The 23,060-nt window shown below is 40.4% G+C and overlaps 1 protein-coding gene across 2 annotated transcripts in view; it reads left to right on the top strand.

Moving 5' to 3' along the window:
• Positions 1 to 14,887: 14,887 nt before the first annotated feature.
• Papolg (poly(A) polymerase gamma) overlaps positions 14,888 to 23,060 on the top strand; it is a 28,271-nt gene continuing 20,098 nt past the window's right edge. For both annotated transcript variants that reach the window (XM_038345879.1, XM_038345873.1), the window contains exons 1-5: positions 14,888 to 15,112; positions 18,373 to 18,534; positions 19,901 to 19,967; positions 22,640 to 22,721; positions 22,938 to 23,047. In XM_038345879.1, coding sequence (XP_038201807.1) covers positions 15,096 to 15,112; positions 18,373 to 18,534; positions 19,901 to 19,967; positions 22,640 to 22,721; positions 22,938 to 23,047 — 438 coding nt within the window. In that variant the 5' untranslated portion in view covers positions 14,888 to 15,095. The remainder of the gene's footprint in view (positions 15,113 to 18,372; positions 18,535 to 19,900; positions 19,968 to 22,639; positions 22,722 to 22,937; positions 23,048 to 23,060) is intronic.

Here is a 23,060-nt window from a genome sequence, read left to right as displayed (position 1 = left end):
GGGGTCTATGTGCTAATGAAGAAATGTAGAATATAAGACTGGGACCAATATGCTAATGATGACTATGCAGAAAGAAGACTGGGGTCTATGTGCTAATGATGAACATGGAGAGTTAAAATTAAGAACATGGTCTAAGGTCTGTGGTGGTGCTGTAAGCCCACCCCTTTGGAGGCAAGGCAGCCAGCCTGTTCTACATAACAATTGTCTCAAAACATCCCCACCACAATAACAATAATATACACAGTCACTATAAAGAAAAGTAAGTATATTATCTGTAAACACAGATTACCTTGCTCTAAAATTTACAGGGAAGAGCATAAATCCTAGAAATTTAGACCAGCTCAAATAATTTTTCTGCTAATTTTTTTGAATCAGAGTATAACTCAGGCCAGGCTTAGACATCCTGTGGAGCCAAGGATATTCTTGATTTCCCAGTCTCCTTCCTCCATTTCCCAGCTGGCATCACAGATGAATCACCACACCTGACTCCAAACAGACTTAAATATTATCGTCATACATACAGCAACCAAGAAAGTATGATATCATTGGGGGGATAGACAAATAGAATCAATGAACAGAATAGAATAGAGAATGCAGAAACAGACCTACATATATCTAGGGTTAGAGTCTAAAATCTTCCCCTAAGATTCACATGTTAAAGCTTAGTTAAGCTCATGAGTTATTGGGAAGTGGTTGGATCGTGAAGGACTCTAGCCATCATTGAATTAGAATCTATTTCTAAGGGCTGGAGAGATAGGTCTGTGGCTAAGAGCACTGGCTGTTCTTGTAGAGGACCAGGTTTAATTCTCAGCACCCACATGGCCGCTCCCAATTACCTATAACCCCTTCCACAGTATCCAAGTCCCTCACATAGAGACACATATAGGCAAAACACCAATGCACATAAAATAAAAATAAATAAGTCATTTTAAAAGTTTCTAAAATCCATTTCTGAATTCCTATCAGAATGGGCCATTAGCAGAGAACCTGGCTGAAGAAAAGAATTCTTTCCCTTTCTCAGATAGTTCTGCCTTCAGACAACGTATGCCATTATCCTCTCTTGTTCCTAGAGTCACTTTAAATCTCTTCCTCTTTCTCTGGTCACCTTTTTACCCCCATGCCTTCACACATGCTTGTATAGGTCCAGATAGATAGATAGATAGATAGATAGATAGATAGATAGATAGATAGATAGACTGATCGATCTAGATTCCACATAGGAGAGAAACCATGTGATGTTGTTTCTCTAAATCCAACTTATTTCAAATTAAAATTACACTCCCATGAATTTCCTCTCAAATGTAATAATTCCATTCTTCTTTATAGCTGAATAAATTTTTATTAGACAAAGGTATGTGTACCACATGTTCTTTACCCATTCATCTGTTGTTGATGGATGTCTACACTGCTTCCAGATCTTGCTGTCGTGAATACTGCAACCATAAGTATAAATGTGCAAGTGTCTCTGCAGTGTGCTGATTTAGAGTCCTTTGGGAACATTCTCAGGAGAGGTACAGTTGAATCACATGTAGTCTAATTTTTAGTTTATGGAGCAAACTCTTTCCTGGTTTGCACAGTGGCTGCCCTGGTTTACATTTCCAGCAGTAGCATATAAGGATTCCCCCTTCTCTTTGTTGTTGACAAAATGAGAAGGATTCTCCACATCATTTTAACCTGAATTTCCTTGATGACCAAGGATGTTGAGCTCTTTCTCAAGCATTTTTTGGCCATGAATTTTTTTTTGTTGTTGTGTGTCTCATTCATCCCAGGCTGGCCTCGGGCTTGCTGTGTAGTTGGAAATGATGTGAGATCTCTAATCCTCCTTCCTCCAGCATTTGAGTTCCGGGATAGTCCTGTTTCAACACGACGCTTTTATATGGCAGTTGGGATCAAACTCAGGTCTCTCTTCTGTGTTTATGTTGGAGAAGTCTTTCACCTCATTAGTTAGGTTTATTTCTAGGTGTTTTTGAAGCAGGTGTGATGGAGGATTCTCACTGGCTAATAAACAAACTGCCTTGGCTTTTTGATAGGGCAGGATTTAAATAGGTGGAGTAGACAGAACAGGAAGAAGGAAGTGAGGTAGATGGCTCAGACAATTGCCCCGCCTCTCCTCTCTGGGGCAGATGTCATGCCTCTCTGCTCTCTGAGGGAGACACGATGAAGCCAGCCATCAGGTCAGACATGCTGAATCTTTCCCGGTAAGACACCACTCGTGGTGTTACACAGATTATTAGAAATGAGTTAAAGCAAGATGTGAGTAAGAGGCTGAAACTAATGGGCCAGGCAGTGTATAAAAGCATACAGTTTCCGTGTAATTATTTCGGGTAAAGCTAGCCGGTGGCTGGGAGCTAGGCGGGCTGAAAAGCAGGCCTGCCCACCGAGCTCATCACTACACAGGTGTAAATAGGATTTCCTTTTCTGCCTGAGGAAGTTCATTACTGGTCTATAGAAAAACTATCGTTTTTGGTTTCATGGTCACCTAGTTTACTGAAAGTGTTAAGTCTGAGAACTTTCTGGAGTCTTTTAAACATAAGATCACGTATCTACAAATAGATAATTTGGTTTCTTCCTTTCCTATTTCTACTACCTTTACTTATTTTATTTCTTAGCTTAGGTACTGGAGACTAAAAACATGTTTTTATATCTTAGCTACAGTATATATTGAATGATATTATTAAATGTGAAAGAGGATTGGACATGGATATTGTGTATTAACTAATTCAGGTTACCTTGAGAGTTTTTAAAGTTCTTGACTGAATTCTAAAAGTTGCCATGGCCTATGATTTGGTGCAAGAACAAGAACCAAAAATTCTAAGACTTATTTCTGACCCTAATTTTGTAGCATTCTCAATTTTCTTCAACAATTGCTTTTGTGTTTATAAAGTGCTACTAATAGTTTTAGACAGCACAGTACTTTTTTCAAGAGAGCATCATGATTTGAGTACAATTAAGTAATTTTATGTTTTCAACTATAAACTTCTATATTATGTTCGCTAGTGTGAGAGACATGCAGCACAGTTTCAGAGCAGTATATAAGCTTGCCCAGTGGGTCTCCAGATGACGCAAAGCCCATGGGGACAGTGTCACTCAACACGGACCAGTGTGCTGCGACCGTGTGGCCTGCACACTCTCTTTTCTCTCAGAATATTGATGAGTCTCTTCCAGTTTTTAGTGTCATTTGTCAGTCACACATGAAACAGATGTGATCATTCCCCAAAACCCCATTTTTTTCCTCAAATATTTTCTCCTAAAATTCTTTGGGAGCTGATGCTTCTCGGGTTTCTTGTATGGGGATGCCAGCTGTCACTCCAGACCCCGGGAGCTGTCCTGATTCTGTGTTGACAGGATCAGAGGCGGATCACCCCTAGTTCTGTAAATATGCTTTGAACAGGATTGTTATTCTTGAAAATGTGTGCCTATGTCAATCAACATTTAGTTTTGTAAAGACAGGATGTGCCTGGCTTGATATTCAGCCAAGCTAACAAAATGGTAAGTGTTGTTTTTGGTTTGAAGATGTTTTGATGTACAAGTTGGGGGAAAAACATGTTTAATATATTTGTTTTTGCTAGAGGTTGACATTGGAAGTTGAGGAAAAACTTGTTTGTTCATATGGAAAACACATGCTTGTTTTTGATATATAAATAAAGACGACGGGAACTATTCAGGGCTTGCCACTTGTGTGAAACTCATTCGGTGATCAAACAACTCATTTCTTTCCATTGACACCCTTTCCAATCTCAGGACCTAAACCCAGGCTGTCGTGGGACCATGGCACAATAGAGTTAAACACAGTATTGAGCCAATTATTTCCTAGAAGTGATTTTGTTTAGAATTATCAATTCATTTAGTAATTTTATGAGATGGAGATTAAGCTGAAACTAACTCAGGTAAAAATAATAGCCCTTAGGGGCTGTCAGGATGGTTCAGATGGTTTAGGTACTTGCTGTCAAGCCTGATGCCTGATGAGTTCTTCCACGAAAGAAAGGAGAGAATCAGCTCTCAAATACTGTTTTTTGACCCCCACATGCATGCTGAGACACATGTGTCTGTGCAAACACACACACAAATAAATTAATCAATAAAAATTAAAAACAATCTCTCTTAATAATAGCCATCACAATGCATCAACATTATTTATTTTGTATTACACGCAGTGTGTGTGTGTGTGTGTGTGTGTGGTGTGTCTGTGTGTAATCCACACCATGGCACATGCGTGGAGGCAGGAGAACAACTTGTCGGAGTCAGTTCTCCTTCCATGATGTGGATCACAAGGATGTCTGCGGTCCATGCTGCCGCAGGCTGTTACAAACATCAATTCAAAAAAAAAAAAAAAAAGGAAGCTTCTTTTGTGGCGGTGTTGATGACTACAGATTCATAACTGAGAATGAGAGACATTGAAGGCTTCTGTGCCACCTCCCCAGAAAAAAAAGAAAAGAAAAACAGTCCAGACAGGAAGCCATTGGAGAGAGTTCTTAAAAATTGTGATAAATATGCTGGAGTGTAGCTCTCCACAGTTGCTGGCTTCTGGCAGAGAGGCGGGGAAGGGCTCAGTCATCTTTAAGGGGCTGGTCACTGGGAGTCTGACCTTGCTCCAATGAGTATGTGGGCAACACAAATTGGGCTTGGGTGTGCTGTTTCCTTTTGGGTGTAGGGCACAAGTGTGGGAGGGTGGACCTGAGGGGGATGGGAAGTAAGTGAGATCAAGGTCCATTGTATCAAACAATCAGTAAAAATATCGTGTTGGGAAAAAAAAAAGATTGAAGGCAAGCAGGCAAAATAAATAAATACATAAAACTCTCTTCCTCCATTTTTTTGTCACTCCCAGCACTCGGGAAACAGAGGCAGGTGGACCTCTGTGAGTTCGAGGCCAGCCTGGTCTACAAGAGCTAGTTCCAGCACAGGCTCCAAAGCTACAGAGAAACCCTGTCTCGAAAAACAAAAACAAAACAACAACAACAACAACAAACAAGAATTCTAGACAGTCAAGAACAGAGTCAGAGTCAAGGGCAGCCTCTTGTAACCATCTTTTCTCCAGTGGCTTTGTTTGCAGGAAGTACAGCTTTACTTTAAGAGAGGCTTCCTGGCTCAGTGTTAGTGGCAAAAATCCCACAGCTCTTTTTAAGAGGTTCTACCACCAAACACTTAACTGGTGTTTATGAGCAGCCAGTACCAGCCTTCTTGGTGCTGCCATGAACCTAGAAACTTTAGAGTCATGACAATAAACTCCAGTACCTTCACCATGAAACAAAAGCTTCAAAAATTATTCAAAAAGCTAAGGAATGTGGTGTAACTAGCTGCCAAATCTGCAGTTTTAATCCTATTCATATCACTTAGCACATTAAAAACTCTCCTGGTCAGAAAATGATTACAGATACACAATAAAGACAGATTCAGCTTAAAAAAAAAAAAAAAAACCTCTGAATGGTATGCAATGTGTTTAATGTGTTTAAAAATATACATTTGGGAGAGAGAAAAAGAATAGAGAAAGTCCTTAAATAAAAAAGAAACTGAGTAGTCAGTTATGGAGGTGCATGCCTTTAATCCCATTACTTAGAAGGCAGAGTAAGGCAGATCTCTGTGAGTTCAAGGCCAGCCTGGTATACAAAGTGAGATCCAGGACTGCCAAAGATACACAGAGGAAATCCTATCTCAAAAAAAAAAAACACAAAAATTAAAAAATAAAATAGAATAAAAAGCCATGTGAAGATGGAAAATACACAGAGAGTCTGGCTACTGTATGTTATTGCACTGTCTTTGTATTGTTTGACTGCTAACGAAGGAACAACAGCTGCTAAAAGACATTTGATTATACATGTTGCTGGATTAATCCAAGCTATATATTTTGAAATTTTTAACTTTAAAATTTAAGTTAAAAGATATGTTACTTTGGAGAAGAAGTTTTGCTTTTGTTTCCACAGGAAATAAAAGGCTGTGGGTTCATTTTTGGTTAAGAAAAATAAGGTTTGATTGAGGAAGACCCCCTAAAACATCTCCAATGGGAAGAGATGGCCCAGATGATCCAATGTTTCAGAGCACCTCCGTTGCAGTTTCCTCTGAGTTCTATATCCAAAACATTTCAGGACTGCTGGCTTGATCCACTGTCACTGAATACTCCAGTCAGTACTTGACTATAATCCTAAATTTACTTTGGGTCTCCATAAGAATATCAGTGCCCCCAATCAGCAGGAAGAAGCCTAGAAAACCATGCCCACATTAAAAAAAAAAGGATTATGGATGTTTGTCTTTATTTAGAGTGTTGGTTACAGGTTGTTATGATAATGATCAGGAAAAAAAACTAAACAAAGGAGATTAGATTCAGGGTTCTTGTTTTGAAAAGAAAAAGGGGGAAATGCTATGAGATAATACTCGTGTGCCTTGTAAAGACTTGTCACTTGTACTGGTTTAATAAAACACTGAATGGCCAATAGTCAGGCAGGAAGCATGGGCAGGGAAACCAGATAAAGAGATGTAGTTACCACCCAGATGCAGAGGAAGCAAGATGAGAATGCCTTATTGAGAAACAGTTTATAATTGTTATAAGCACCTGTGTGTTTATTTGGAACTGAATGGCTGTGGGACAGAAACTTCCATCTATACATGGCCTCTTTCTTCATTAATTGTTGCTACGAGTGTGTGTGTGTGTGTGTGTGTGTGTGTGTGTGTGTGTGTACACTCGTGCACACGCATGTGCATATGTATATACATGTATATTCCTAAATATAACTTGCTTAGTCTGTGTAATGTTACTTGTCTGTATGTTTTTAGGCTGACCATCTGGTACTGGGTAGCCGGTTGGTGGGCTCTTCCCTGGGGAAGACTATCTCTCCCACTCTCAGCGTTTCTCAGTTGCCTGTAGCTCTTTTGTTGAGGGTTGAGGCCTCATGGGCTTTCCGCCAGACACTTTGGCTTGTCTGGCCTTGAACTCACAAAGATCTGTCTGCCTCTGCCTCCTGAATGCTGGGATTAAGGGTGTGGGTGCCGCCAGCCATAGTTGTTAATAAATAAATGTATCCATTCTATTTTGGAGTTGTATCTAGTCTGGAGGGATTATGAAGATCTTGGTGTCTATGAGCACACATTCTTCAGGCCATCAACATGGTGAAAAGGCTAATGTGGACTGTGTGTTTAGTTGGGTGTCAACCTCTTTCTTCCTAGGCAGATCTCATCCCCCAATAACCTATTGATTATGTTAATCATCTCACTGAGAGCTCAGCTAACAAGCCATGAGCCCTATTGAGGGGTTACTTCACATTTAAGCCCTACAAACCGGTTTTCCAAAATGTCTGAGAAAATCAACTGACAGACAAAGATGTATTTCCACCCATAGTTTTCGGTACCTGGTCACTTGGTCCTCTTGCTTCTGGACCTGTGGCAGGGAAGTCTAAGAGTGGAAAAGTATCCATCTCATGGCTGCCAGGGTGCAAAGGAAGCAAGAGGTAACAACGGGAGGAAATAAGTTCTTCCAGGGACTGAAATTTACTGCCTCTAATAAGGCCCCAGATCCGACAGTTCTTACCACTCTCTCAATAATCAGTTCAGTTATGAACCCATCAATGAATTAATTCACTGATGAGACTAGAGCCTTCATGATTCATTTCCCAGGATCCCACTTCTGAAACATGAGTTCTCAGGTACCAACCATGTTTTTATGCAAGAGCCTTTTTGGAACATTCATATTCAAACCATAACAACCTTATTAAAATTTTATCACTAATCTCACAAATAACCAGCTGCAGGAAAAAAAATATTTACTTGCTTGCTTTTCTGCCTCAAGATGCAACATAAAATCTAGAATCACCTATTGCACTTATTTGTAAAAACTTAACCCAAACCACTCTCCTCTAGCCTCACAGTCAACACAGATAAACACGCCTGTGATCTCCATTACCCGAATGCGTGCGGATTTCTCCTGCAGCCCCACCCTGACTCCCTGGCACAACGTTCTGTAGTTCAGTTCTATTAAGAAGCAGTCTCTACCTGGTCAGATCTCACAGGTTGAGAGATCAATCCAGCAAAGACAGGTACCGAGTCCAGGACCTCAAGTTCTGACTCACTGACAACAACCAGGTTCCTGCAACCTCCTCCTCGCATTTTATTTGGATTGCTAGGATACCGTCACAGAACTCAAAGACTTACATTTGCCTGTTTTAAAATAAAAAAAATGTTAAATACATGTGGTGGTAGGCTGTCACCTTGACTACATCTGTAATCAACTAAAACCCAAAAAGGAAGAGCACATCTGTGAGGAATTTCTGCTCAATTTGAAGTGGGAAGATCGACTTCTAAACTGGATCTTTGAGGCGCACACACCTTTAATCCAGATCTAATCTCTTGGAGGCCTGTATAAAGACATGACAGAAGGAAGCTTCTGCTCTCTGTGTGCTTGCTCTTCCCTTGCTAGCAAGTCCGTTGGCATTAGAGTCTACTTCTTCACTATTCTGGTATATACCGAGAGCCAGCGGAGACGTCCAGCCTCATGGACTGAGCACCTTCTGAACTGCTGGTCTTTCATTCATAGCCAGCCATTGTTGGAATCACTGTATCATAGCCTGTGAGTAATCCCAATAAATCTCCATGTATATATTCTCTCCAAATATATGGAGAGAAAGAGGGAGGAGAGACATTCATTCTCTAAGTTCTGATAAATTTTGTTATTCTAGAGCACCAATTCTCAACCTGTGCGTTCTAACCATCAGAAAACCACATATTTCTGAAGGTCTTAGGAGCAGAGACACCACTTAGTAATAAAATTACAGTCATGAAGTAGCAATAAAAATGATTTTATGGTTAGGGGTCGCCAGGGTCACAGCGTTAGGATGGTTGAGAACCTCCACTCTAGAGCTGTTGTTTATATCATTTCCATCCCCCTCTTCCTCTCCAATTCCTTCCCTGTCTGCTCCACTCCCTCTCAAATCCAGGGTCTTCTTTGCTGTTGTTTTTTGTTTGTTTGGTTGGTTGGTTTTTGTTTTTGTTTGTTTTGTTTTGTTTTGTTTTTGAGCCAGGGGCTCTTTCTGTAGCCCTGGTTGTCCTGGAACTCACCTTGTAGAGCAGGCTGTCCTGGAACTCAGAGCTCTGACTGCACCTGCCTCCTGGATCCTGGGATTAAATGCATACCCACACACAGCTCAGCCTCTCCTTTAAGTATTGTTCCACGTAGACTGCTGAGTCCCTTCAGCGTTGCTCATATGTACATGTGTCTAAAGCAGACCGCTTGGGATTGGGTAACGTATTAAGGGACTGTCTCTGGAGAGTTCTCTCTCTGGGCAGCCATTAACTTTCTATAGTTTGTCTGGTATAGTGCATGCCTTCAATCTCAAACAAAATTAGTAAAATTTAAAAAAGTGTTTTGTGTGATTCCCTTCACCAGTTGGCATGTCAGTTGTCAATATGCAGGTCCGATTTAGGTGACCATGGTTTTTGGATTTCATGGGTTCTGCTTCCCTGTCATATATAGAAGACACAATACACACCCCACAGCAGACATCCTGGCTCTTACAATCTTCCCTGAGCCTTGGATGTAGGGTTGTACTACAGATGTTGGCCAGCCCGTAGTCAGTTTTCTCTGCATTTTGAGTTGTGGATTTCCTTCTTTCTTTCTTTCTTTCTTTCTTTCTTTCTTTCTTTCTTTCTTTCTTTCTCTTTCTTTCTTTCTTTCTTTCTTTCTTTTTCTTCTTTTTTTTTCTTTTCTTTCTGTCTTTCTTTTTTGGGTTTTTTGGGTTTTTTTTTTGTTTGTTTGTTTTTCGAGACAGGGTTTCTCTGTAGCTTTGTAACCTGTTGTCCTGGAACTAGCTCTGTAGACCAGGTTGGCCTCGAACTCACAGAGATCCACCTACTTCTGCCTCCCTGGTGCTGGGATTAAAGGTGTGTGCCGCCACCACCTGGCAAGTTGTGGATTTCTGTAATGGGACTGTATGTTGACCCATCCATCCCTGATCTCGGGGATAAAACTAACTTGATCATAGTGGATGATCTTTTTGAAATGTACGTGTACTCAGTTTGCAAGTATTTTATTAAGGATTTTTGCATCTATATTCATCAAGGATATTGACTGTAGTTCTCTCTCCCTTTCTCTCTGTCTCTCTCTGTCTCTCTCTCTCTGTCTCTCTCTCTCTCTCTCTCTCTCTCTCTCTCTCTCTCTCTCTCTCTCTCTCTCTCTGTGTGTGTGTGTGTGTGTGTGTGTGTGTGTGTTTATCTGGTTTGTTCCTAAAGTAGAATGAAGGTTGTTTTCCTTCAGTTTGGAAAACTGTGTCCAGAGTTGGAATAACAACAAACTCATGCTTCCAGACTCTGAATTCTGAATAAATTTCACCCTACCAACCTATATAAGGTGATTTGATTCTCTGCTTATGTAAAATGGATGTGGCAATCGTCTTTGTAAAATACTTTAGAAGTGTCTGATTTACTTAAAACGTTAGCTAAAATATTATGGAAAGTCTGTCAAAGACGTATTTTCTCAGTAGTTTTTGTGGAACCCAGAGCAGCAGCTGAAGTTCTGAGGAGGCTTGTCTTTTTCTCTGCAGTATAACCTACATTAGACAAAGCAACTGCGTGCCTGATTGGGTTGGGGGAAACCCAAGTGCTGAAACTGCCAGGAACAATGAGTCAAGTGATTAGAAGGAGGGTGGTTGAAAACCGAAATCCCTTTTACTCTTTAATCTCCAACTGCTGAAGACAAACAAAATGCAAAATTACCGTGATTGTAAATGGAGCACTGTGTCTGCTCCATTTCAGGCCTGCTGAGAAAGAATGGGTTGATCAAAGTAGGTGAGTTGCTTAGAACCGTGGGGCTGTGGCAGCCTGCAGCTCTTACCCAACCTGTTTCTAGGGACAGGTGAGCCCCATAGTTAATCTCGGCTTCCATTTGGAGAGAAGCAAGAAATCTACCTCCCTGTCCTCCGAATTTATATGTTAATCCCCTTGAGTTCTGGGGGAAAGTTTTTAAATTGGTGTAAAGACTTTTCCCATCTTTCCAAACATGTGAAAGGGGATGCTGAGTTTCCTAACCGAAAGCCTTAAGACATCTCCCTGGAAAGATGTTGATTGCCACCTTGGCTTAGTTTGGTGTGTTTCACATCTCCACTTCCAGAGATAGGCCTCTGCTAATAAAGCTAGATTTTGTTCTGCTGGCCTTGAACACTATGTAAATAAGGAGGAGGTAGAACTCCTGATTCTCCTGTCTCAACCTCCTAAATGCTGGAATTATAGACCTCTACCACGTAGGTGCTGGGATTATGCACCATTAAGCCTAATACTAGCAAGTTTTCTTAATTAAAAAAAAATATTCAGAGACCCCTGGAACCTCACCTCTGAAGTATGGACCTTGAAAACCCAGAGATTTTGGTATTGGGGATCTTTTCAAGAGCAAATTCTTCCAAACAGCAGGCTTTTGAGGGCTGGCAAGATGTTCCAGCAGGGAAAACTGTTTACCTGGTAACCTAAGTTCTATTCCTGAACCCACACAAAGTTGGAGAGAGAGACTTCACTCCGAAAAGTTATTCTCTGATCACCACATGTAGGCACACACAAATAATAAAAAATTTTCTGTTTTTTATTCATATTTGTATCATTTTATTCAAATATTTTTTAGTCAGTGAAGACTAGAGAGACGGCTCAGTGATTTAAAGTATGGCCGGTCAGAAACAGATTCCTAGCATCTACATCAGGCAAATCACAACCACCGAAAACTCCAGCTCCAGGGAGTCCTAGGCTCTTTTCTGGCCTCCAAGGGCTCCTGCACGAATGCGTGTATATCCTCACATAGGCACACATGCATACACATAATAAAGGTAAAAATTCATCTAAAAAGCAAGACCAAAAGGCTCTTGAATTGGTCAAATTATGCTCCTAGTTTTTTATGTATTCCGGGCACAGGAGAGTAAATAGAAACCTGTTCTGCTCCCTCCTCTACACCAAATTGACTTGGGGAAAAGAAAAAGCAGCAAATTGTGTGAACAAAGTCCAGTCATCCCTTCATATCCTGTGAAGCTAGTCTCAGGAGCTCTTACCAGTTCCAACACTAACAGGTTCAGGCCTATAAAACGGCACTACAATGGCATGTAACCTCTGAACATCATCCCATACACTTTAAACTATAGAATATGCTGCCTAAAGCAATGTGAAATGCTGTGTAAATAGGGACTGGTGACCAAGAAAAGAGTCTGCATATTGCATATGGACGTCCTCCTTAGTCTCGATTATTTATAGTATCTTGAATAATGGAAATATCTTAGGGAAGCGGGATGTAGTGCGCACACCTTTAATCCCAGCACTGCAGAGACAGGCAGATCTGTGAGTTCAAGGTCAGCTAGGTCTACAGTGTGAGTTCCAGGGCAGCCAGGGATACACGGAGGAACCCAGACTCCAAAACGACAAAATCAAAAGGTAGTTTAGGAAGTGGCAAAGAAAAAAGTGTGTGCATCCTCTGTATACGTAGAGTTTTATCTAGAACACTTTAAATAAGGGGTTGGCTGGTTCTGAAGATACAGTGTGTGGGTTATTGGAAGCTTGACTACAACTGTACTAGCCACAGAGACTTTACATTAAGAACCCAGACTGTGCTAAAGTGCGGTGCTGAATTAACTGGGCAGTAAAATAAAGCTAAATCGCAGAAGGCAAGCTTCCTTCTTTGAGGAGACAATAGATTACAGGTGTAGGTAATGCTAAAAGATGTCCCCTCCACCATTCACAGTGAAGAACAAGCAAATCCACTTGGTCACAGTAGATGAAAGAAAGAGGGCTGAGAGACTTTTAGGAACCCCAAGGCTTTGGGTTCTATCTGATTCTTATCTGATTCTATCAATAGTGGCTGAATGTGGCAATATGATGGTCATGTGGCAAAGTACTCTTATTAGATATGCATATTCAAATACTTTGAAAAGCCGAAATTTAGAGACTGTTATTATGGCTCAATAAAGATGTTGACTGCCAAACCCAAGGAACTCATTTTGATCCCTGAGATAAGCACGGTGGAAAGGGAGAACGGACTCCCGGTCGTTTTCCTGTCTCCCACATGCAGGCTAAAATATATGTAATTATTGTTTTAAAAAGAAAAAGTCTAAGATTAAGCTAAACATTTATTTTAACATTCTAGAGGCCACAAGGCCATCAAATAGCAAATGTGGGTCTCCTCTGAACCAAATCCCGTCCTAGATGCTACCCAATGCCTCCCAGAAAAGGCTTTGTTTACTCCTCAGCAGCTGAAATCTCTCCTCTTCAAATCCTGCCAGTGCAAATGGCATCCCCTCCTTTAGGAAGATGCTAGTGACTCTTCTGTAGTGGCAATTCATTTTATCTTAATAAATAAAGCTTGCCTGAAGATCAGAGAGTAAAACAGCCCCACTGGTCAGTCTTGCAGACCAGGCGGTGGTAACACACACCTTTAATCCCAGTAACCACACTAGTTGCCGTAGAAACCGGGTGGTGCATACCTCTAATTCCAGTGGTGCACACCTTAATCCCCAGCCCTAGAGAGGAATATAAAATGAGAGAGAGCTCTCAGGCTGTCTCATTCTGAGATTCCTGGAGCAGGATTGCCATTTGGGACTGAGGTCAAGGTAAGACCCAGTGGCTGGATGTTCTACTTTTCTTTCCTTCAGGTTGAACCTCTAATTTCTCTCTCTGAGTGTTTATTAATCGTGCATCACTCTTCCACCATGTTTAGGTGAGCCTCTTTTGGTGCCCTCATTGCAACTGGACCCCATCTGTATTTGAATAGTCTGTGTATATTTGTTTTCATCCATTAGACAGTAGACTCTTGAAGATAGGGATCCAGTTTCTACAGCGTGTGACACATGCTTCTGCAGCAGAAGAATATTATTTGTATCTGAAGTTTTTCTCCAGCTTCTGATGGAGAAATTCTGAACTCGATGAGGTCAAATAATAATACAGTTTCTTTTATGCATCAGAAAGAACCTGGAGCATGACAAACTGACAGACCAGATTTTCAATAAATATTTGGTTTTTTTTTGTTTGTTTGTTTTTGAGACAGGGTTTCTCTGTGTATGTCTGGCTGTCCAGGAACTCACTCTGTAGACCAGGCTAGCCTCAAACTCACAGAGATCCACCTGCCTCTGCCTCCTGAGTGCTGGGATTAAAGGCGTGTGCCACCACAGCCCGGCTTCAATAAATAAATTCATAAACAAATAATTCCTCCTTTCCTATGACCGAGTCACTTTCTCCAAACAAACAAGCTTTACTCCAGAAGAAAAAGACTTACGGTTTAAAATTACTTTTATTCCTTCTCATTTTAAAATCGATAACTTTCTCCCTCATTTTTATCCTCATAATCACAAATAACATTATTTTAACTATTTGAAAATGTGAGATTTTTATGGTGGGAGAGCGGTGAAGGATGGATCTTGGGTTTACCTTTTGGCTCACTGGTAGCAATTATGTTCAGCCTCTCAGCTAAATTCCACAAAATCATAAATCAGGGTTTGGAGGTGGCACTGTAAGGAAGAAGGGAACAAGTCAGACTACTTTATTTATAAGCTTTCTACCCTGAAATGACTATGTTAAAGTCTCACATTCTTGGGTGTGTTGCTCTGGCAACAAAATCTTTACAACGTGTACCGATTACGCCTATGACTTAAAGATGTGGGATAATGGAAGAGTTGAAAAGGTGTTAGGAAAAGCGGTGGTCTTTTCTAGATGTTTTCATTGCAAAAGCAAGGAAAAATTGGCGAATAACCTTCCTAGAGGTTTGACTGGCTTGACAGTCCCCCAGAAAGGGACCACTTGATTCTAACAAACGCGTTCTCTGCAAGAGCACACACTTGAGGTGGGCGGGAGCCCGCAGCTCACGGCTGGGGGCGTGGCCGAGGGCGGTCCCGCGGCTCCAGGGGCGGGGCCGCAGAGGGCGAGAGGCAGCCTGGGAAGCAGCGCCATATTGGCGGCGGCCGCGCTGTATTGTCATAAATAGAGCCGGTTTTGTGGTGTTTTCACTACTCGGTTGAATGCCTCGGCCGTAGTGAGTGGGGAAGTGAGCGAGCAAGCGAGCTGCAAGCGAGCGAAGGGAAGTGGACAGAGGAAGGAAGAGAGGGCAAGAACAGGACCCCAGAGCGAAAGACACTCGCTGGAGAGAGACGCAGGAAGCGATGAAAGAGATGTCTGCGTAAGTGGGGGCGGCGGTTGAGGGCGAGGTGGAGAGAGGTGCGCTGAGGTGGGCAGCCCCGCGGCTCCCAGTCCCTGCGCCCCGCACCCTGCGCAGCCGGCCGGGACGTCTGCTACCCGCTGCCCGCCACTCCGCAAGGGCACCTCCCGGACCCGCGGCTCCGCCGGCCGCCCGGCGGGGGACTCGGGAGTCGCCGTCAGCCCCCTGCCGCCCGCCTCTGAGGACGCCCCCAGACCAGGATGAGGGGGAAAGGCGCGTGTGGCTGAGGAGGACAAACGGTCGGTCACTCTCCTGCCCCAGCCCCGTCTAAGCCCGCCGGCTCCTGTCTGCATTGGCGCAAAGATCATCCCTCTGCCTCCCCCTCCTCCCTGCCGGACCCGCTATCTCCAGGTCTTCCGGAGGGAGTGACCTAGCCCAGCCCCAGGTTTGGGGTTGCTCCCTGAGAAGGGCTGAGCCCCCATCCCATCCCTTCCCACAGAACCACACTGTCTCCAGGGCTGGATCCCCCGCTCACACTTAGAGAAGTCAGAAGCAGTTTCTGTACTTGCCAGAAATGTATTAGAGCTTCCTACGTTTCACTTTATCCGGAGGTAATCTAAACATGCAGGAAAATGCACAGAAAAACAAAAACACCATCTGTGTAACCACCACCCGCTTCTCCCAAAGAACAACATGGGGTGTGTTCTTCCCTCTTTTATCTTTCTTTAAAAGAAGTCGAGCCTTCCAGTACAACTGCAGGACTCGCCTAGTCCTCAGATTCCATTCATGCCGCTCTTCCAAGGCCCTAGGGTACTGAATTTGGTGGCTATTGTTGCTGCATTTTTAATGTTAATAATGCATAGTCTCGCGTCCATAGTCCATTGTACTTGTTTTAAACTGTTTATGGGTGGCATCCCAGTACTCTGCAGCCTGCTTTAGAGCATGTTCTCTCTGACCTTCCTGTTATTGTTTTCATTTCCAATTAATTCTTATTAACTAATGTATTCCATTTATAAACACACCCCAGTGCAGCAGTCCTTTTAATGACGATTTTAGGTTATTTAAAAGTTTGGTTTTTTTTTTAACAAACTTTGTCAGTGAACATTCTATTTGCTTATTTGTGTACCTGCAGTAAAGTTTTTTGTAAGGTCTTATAAGTGAAATTGATAAGTTGAAGGGTATGTGGGGGGGGGGGGTTGTTGTTTATTTCCCCATTTTCCCACGAGGGGTTCAGAACCCTAGATTTTGAATTTGGAGCCCTAGGTAGCCAACTTTTTGAAAATTCAAGTGAAGGCAACAAGGATATATTGTCAGAGCTGAAGTAGTTATGGAAGGGATAATGGAGACGTGGGAAGAGGTTGAGACCCACCTCCCAAGAGTTCTTGGGATTGATATTGAACATCTGTCCGTGTCATGTATTTATCATACACAAACGTGCCCAAACACCCTTATCTCTCTTAGGTAGAAAAAAAGCAAATCTTTAAGGAGAAATACAACTTGAAATAATTAATTAAAGTTTTATTTGTTCTACAGCAAGATGAAACTGAAGTTGGTTTTGACACTCCCCTTATTTTCATTAAGTCATTTCAAAGGTATATAGGCTGATTGTTGAGGTGAGGTTTCGCACAGCCCAAACTTGCTCCTGCTTCTACCTCTGGGCTGCTGGGATTAGGCCCTGCGCCAGCCACCAAAACCTGGCTCAGCTATCTTATCTTCTGTATTATTCTTTCTCCTCCACCTAATAAAATCTCCAGCTGAAGAACACATCTTAGGTTGTAGGCTAACTGGTAATAAGCCCCTGTTTTGTTTCTGGTGCAGAGATAGGACTCAGGGCCATACGCATGCTAAATGTCACTCTGTCACTGAGCTGTGCCTCCAACCCCAAGCCCATGTTTTAAGCTTTTAGTCCAAAAAGAATTAACTGCTGTTTTATTGTTGTGGTGCTTATATTTTTAAATTGACACATTTGTACATAATTTATATAATGATCAATTTAAAGCAATTGGCATGTCTATTACATTTGCTGATCATTATGTAAATATGTACAATGCAATTATTAATCACAATTGCCCTACTGGCCTATAGAATATTAGAAATTAATCCTAGAGCCATGCATAGTGGCTCACACCTCTAATTCCAGCCCCATGGAGCAGAAGCAGGTGGATCTCTAAATTGGAGGTCAGCCTGGTCTGCATAATTTTAGGACAGCCAGAGATATGTAGTGACTGTGTCTCTCAAAAAAGAAATCCTAGTGTCCAATTACACCTTTTTTTTTTTTTTTTTTTTTTTTTTTTTTTTTTTTGGTGAAAAGGTGTTATGCAGCATAGGCTTTGAATTCAGATTCTTCAACTTTCTAAAAGAAGGGATTAGAGGCCTGGGCTGCTATGTGGTATGGCTGCTCCATTTCTAAATCTTTGTTTTCCTCTGTTATTTTTTAAAGGGTTAATTTACTAAAGTTAAAAGACCGCCTTTTGTTTTGAGATTACATTCTTATTGTTCTAAATAGTTCTTTATGCAAGTATGAAGAAAAGTGGTTAGCAGGTTAGCACATCTTTTAGTCATAGACGTAGTCAGAAATCTGTGGTGCTTTATTCAGGATTGTAATTTCCTACTGGGTAAAGTCTATTAAGGGTCACTTGTATCCTTTAAAATGTTGCTATTTAGTGTAAACAATTCAACAATTATTCAGTGTGAAGATGGTATGAAAATGAAGAGAATATTTACTGCAGCCACAAAATATTAGAACTGTAAATTCTGATTCAAGGAAAAGATTTTGTTAATGTAGATTTCCCAAAGTCTAGCGTAGTTGTGATTTCTTTTTAAAGTGTGTCCTAAAGACCTTATGATGGAATGTTTTGTTCCTTTACTTGTTGGAACTCTATTGTTTTTACTAAGAGTGTCTTTCAAGTGTTTGACTGCTTTTCAAAGACTCTGTAATCTATATGGTACTTGACTCAGTCTAGGGGGGTATAATGGAGGTAGCCCTGGCACTAGTCCCATTGAGGCTCTTTGCATTTGAACTGAGTGGTGTTAATGCAGTTGTCTTGATGCCAACATATACTGCTGTGGGCTTCAAAAGACAACCACGAAAGCTGGAGGCTGTGTGAAAAGCCCTTCATGAAGACCAGATACTCACCTTTCCCTTTTGTTAAGTGGCTTGTTTGGTAATGTTAACAAACTTTTAATGTGGCTCATATAACCTTACTGGATTAAAAGGTTCAGTGTATTGGTATGAAACAATACTTAAATTTTCTTCCCTCTCTTTCTTTTTTCTTGAACAGAAATACTATGCTGGACAGCCAGCGTCAACAAAAGCATTATGGAATTACCTCTCCTATTAGTTTGGCATGTCCTAAGGAAATTGATCATATTTATACACAGAAATTAATTGATGCCATGAAACCATTTGGAGTATTTGAAGATGAGGAAGAATTGAACCACAGGTATGCCATTGAAACTATAAAATATTTTTACAGTATACTATTTAATCATTGACTCATACATACTGAATGTTTAATGATTCCCGCCTAATTGCATAAAAATGCCAGAAAGAAAAAAGAAAAATCTTGGCTGTCTTGGAACTTAAATTTTTAATAGGGATTAGGAAAGGAGACTAACAACTAGTCAGATAAGTACTTACAGTGTTATACATGGTGAGCACTGGTGAGAAAAATAAATTTGAAGGTAGACATCTTTAGAGAAGACCTCACTGAAAGAGACACTTAAGGAAAAAGTTAATGTGGATGTTTGAAGGAAGTGGTCTGGCAGAAAGCCTAAGGTGAGGGGTAGTTGGTATATTCAAGGAGTATATAACAAAAGATCTTGGGTGTCTAAAGCAGAGCAAGTAAAGGGGAGAGATTAAGACAGTGCATTAGGAAGGAGCTTAGAGGACAAGCATACTTTGTAAGCCATTGTAAAATTTTTGGAAATTGAAGCCTGTTAGGGTTTTGAGTAGAAGACTGGCATGATCTGACTCATGTTTTAACATTGTGTTGGGAATAGTCTATGAAGGGTGTCAGGGGCCAGGGGACAAAGTAGAAGCAGAGAGGCTAGTTAGAAGGTCATTATAATAACCCAGGTTAGAAATACCTGAAACCTGAGGATGGGAATAGAAATAAATAATATAATCTAGATGTATTAAAGACAGGCTTGTTTAATGACAAATAGAAACAGTTTCCAAAGATGATTCCAAGATTTTCCCTGCATTTTACTGCATGAAGTTCCGTTTTGGGGGAAGATTGAAAAGGAAGCAAGTTTGTAAGGATCAGGAGTTAATGTTCCATGTATTTGTAGGATGCATATACTATTTTTAAATACAATGGATGTGTATTCCATTGGTTTTAAATTTAATAATACCAAACTACATTAGTTAAGTACTATTTCATAACAATTAGCCAATAATTAACCTCTTTTAATTAAACAAAAACCCGTGAGTATCAGTGAGAGAGAATGCTATAGTGTCTAGTACCACACTGCATTGATGTAATTCTGTAGTAAGGCAGAGAGCTGACAATTAAGTTTGTCTCTGTAGCCTCATTAAAGGTAACTTTGTGATTTATATTAGATTTTTAATTTTTGAAGATAACTCAAAGACCACAAAGTATTATCACCACATTTAGCATGTCTGGCACCCTTAGATCTCTCAGATGTGCTGTATGTCAACAGATGTGATAGCATTAGCACATATATGATATGGACTTAATGTAGCATCATGGCAAAGTTTTTACCTGTGTGTTTATTTCTTTAAAATCATTTAGTTTTTGTTTTGACTTAAAGTGTAAATCTAAAAGTTCTCATCTTTTATTATAGGCTGGTTGTTCTTGGTAAATTGAACAATTTAGTGAAAGAATGGATTTCTGACATCAGTGAAAGTAAGGTAAGATTAAAACTGCTTAGAATTTGTATTCATATTGTAGGCATTCATCCTAGCAATGTGTGTAAGAGTCAAATTACCTGAAGTGCTTTAGATTCTGCATTGTGTTCAGTAGTAATTTTATACACTACATGGATATCTCCTTTTGCACCTATTGGAAGGATGCTGTTTGCCTTGTTTGCAAAGGGCAGTTTTCTTTTTCTTTGTTGTTATTGTCCTTTTGCAGAACAGTAAAAGTTATGTGCCAGGTTGTGAGTAAATGAATCCATTAGTTTTTGTCTTTCATATCTTACAACTATATCAAAATCTTAATATAAGTATTTCATTTTAAATGAATATTGTAATTTTGTAGCTCTCCATTTCGATTTACAATAAGTTAGCCACCAGCTTCCACATTGAGCAATACAACAACAAAAACCAGGCTGTCTGACATATTTGGGAATAAAGTGGCCTAAACAACTGAATTTCTAAATAAATAGGGTTTTACCCCAGAGATAGCCAAGTGTTGCTGCCAATCTATAAACATGTCTAGTTTGACTCACATGTACTAAGCTAGACTTTTCAGCTTGAGAGGATTTTACTTTAAAAACCAGACTTTAGACTTAAACAGAGTGTCCCATCTGGAAACACTGAGCTTGCTTTTGAGTACTGCATAATGGGGCTGGAATGAGACTGGGTTCCTGCTCTCCAGTGCCTCACAGCCCCCACTATCTCTGTTTTCTCTGACCTGACGAGTGCTGTTTATTAGTTTCTGTGCTTCTCGTGTGGAATTCTCTTAATTGCAGATGCTTGGCCCATAAGACATAGAAGTTTGCAAATCCTGGTTTATAATTATGCGGTATTCTCCTCATGTAACTTACCTCATCTTTCTGCCTTTTTAGAGAGTGTTGGATTGTGAATTTTTTTTCTTTCTCCCCCTTGACTGCCCCCACCCCCCCCCCCAGAGACAGGGTTTCTCTGTGTAGCGTTGGCAGTCCTGGAACTTGCTCTGGAGGCCAGGCTGGCCTTGAACTCACAGAGATCCACCTGCTTCTGTGTCCTGAGTGCTGGATTAAAAGTGTGCACCACCACTGCCTGGCTATGAGTTTTCTTTATTGTTGCACGCATTATCATGAGTATTTTACTGGCTGTACTAGGATAAGATAGGCCATGTTCAACTAGGTGGTAAAAGTTTTTCTAGTCAGCTTCTTAGCACTATACCTAGTTCCTGAGATAGACTATTTAGGAAGAAAAGGTTAAGCTAGCATACAGTTTGGAGGTTCAGATTCAAGTTCAAACAACTCTAAAGTTTTGAGCTAGTGGTGGTGGTGGGAGGCGGGGGCAGCAGATGGTGGTAACAGGAGTGGAGTGAATGACAGAGCAAGTGTTACAACTCTATCTAGGAAACAATCAGTGGCATCCTATCTAATCCCCTTTAAGGGTGCACGTCCCATGACCTAAAAACTTCCTACTTCCCAGTCAGCCCAGCCTCCCTAAGATCTTCACTGCTTCCCAAAGCTGCCAGGAACACTACTTAGAATAAACCATTTGCCCATTCACCAAATGACCCCAACTCTTGAAATGTGAGTGTTTCTGTTTGTTCATATAGTATTCTCACCTCTCTCCCTTGACAGTCCCAGTTTCATGTGGGTGTTTCAGTGTATCTACTATGAAGTCTATTTCTGCCCTATGAGCTACATGGAGTTAGAAATTTTCTGTTAGCATTCTCATTTATCTTATACTCTGGATAAATTTGTAGGATTGTTTTTTTCTAACTTAGAAGAAGGCAATGAGCTTCTAAAGACTGAAGACTTTAGTCATTAAATTTAATCTAATCTTTGTTATTTACTTTTGTTGGAAAAGGCTGTCTGGCTCATTTCTGTTGCCTCAAGGAAGGTTGTATATCAGTAGCTAAGGTTATTGGATAAGTTGGGTTCTAGAGATGATTATGTTGGTCATGAATAAACAAAAAGTTAATTATAACATCTCTCTAGTAGGTAAAGTAGCTAGTCATTGTATCAATAGCATACTTTTTATGTATATTCTAACTGGAGGATTTGAGCTAAATCAAAGATCATTTAAATATTGTAGAGATACTCTAGTCTAAAACATAGATTAAAATAGTTTTGGTTAAGTTCTGTAGCTATATAAAAATATTTTATCCTGTAATTTAGCATATCACTTTCTCATAAAAATGCAAGGATCATCCTTTTCCTTTTTTGAGGCAGTGTCTATGTCCTCCTGACTGTCATTAAACTATTGTAGACCAGGCTTGGCCATAAACTCACAGAGATCCTCCTGCCTCTGCCTTCCAGTTCTGAGATTAAAGGCGTGCACCACCATACCCAGCAAGGATCATCTTTTTTTTTCATAGGAAAGTAAAATAAAATTTTAAATTTTTGAATGTCCTGGCATAATTATTATTTTTATTAATTTAAGTCATTAATAAATTTATTGACTCCCATCAAGAATGACCTCATTCTTGAAGAAGGCTGAAATGCTAATATCTAACAGTTAAACATACTTTTAACAGAAACAAAAAAGGAACATGAGTTTGACCAAAATTTTGATAGTTGAGTTGCTTAAATGAGTCTTTTAACCAAGATTGACAAATGTATAGTATATCAGTGTTCAGTAAAAGATTGTAAACATTAAGGTGGAAAATAATTTAAGTGATTGAATGCCTTTTCTTTTAGAATCTCCCCCCTTCTGTTGTGGCTACTGTTGGTGGTAAAATTTTCACATTTGGATCTTATAGGCTTGGAGTACACACCAAAGGTAACTGCTCTTTATTTATGTTCTGGAGATAATAATTTTTAGTAAACTGTTTTAGTTACAGTTAGTGAGTAAAGAACTAACTAACAGTTAGTTAGTAGTAAGAACATTATCTTACTACTGTTAGTAAACATTGCTCATCTGCCATAGTTCTGTATTTATGTAAACTTTAATGAAAATATTGGATATCCTTCTTAAGAAATTACTTTATTTCTGTAGGAGCTGATATTGATGCACTTTGTGTAGCCCCAAGACACGTGGAGAGATCAGATTTTTTTCAATCTTTTTTTGAAAAATTGAAACATCAAGATGGCATTAGAAACTTAAGAGTAAGTATCCTTT

The sequence above is a fragment of the Arvicola amphibius genome, chromosome 1, assembly GCF_903992535.2.
Source record: "Arvicola amphibius chromosome 1, mArvAmp1.2, whole genome shotgun sequence".
Taxonomy (NCBI): domain Eukaryota; kingdom Metazoa; phylum Chordata; class Mammalia; order Rodentia; family Cricetidae; genus Arvicola; species Arvicola amphibius.
This window is presented reverse-complemented; position numbering and strand designations above follow the sequence as displayed.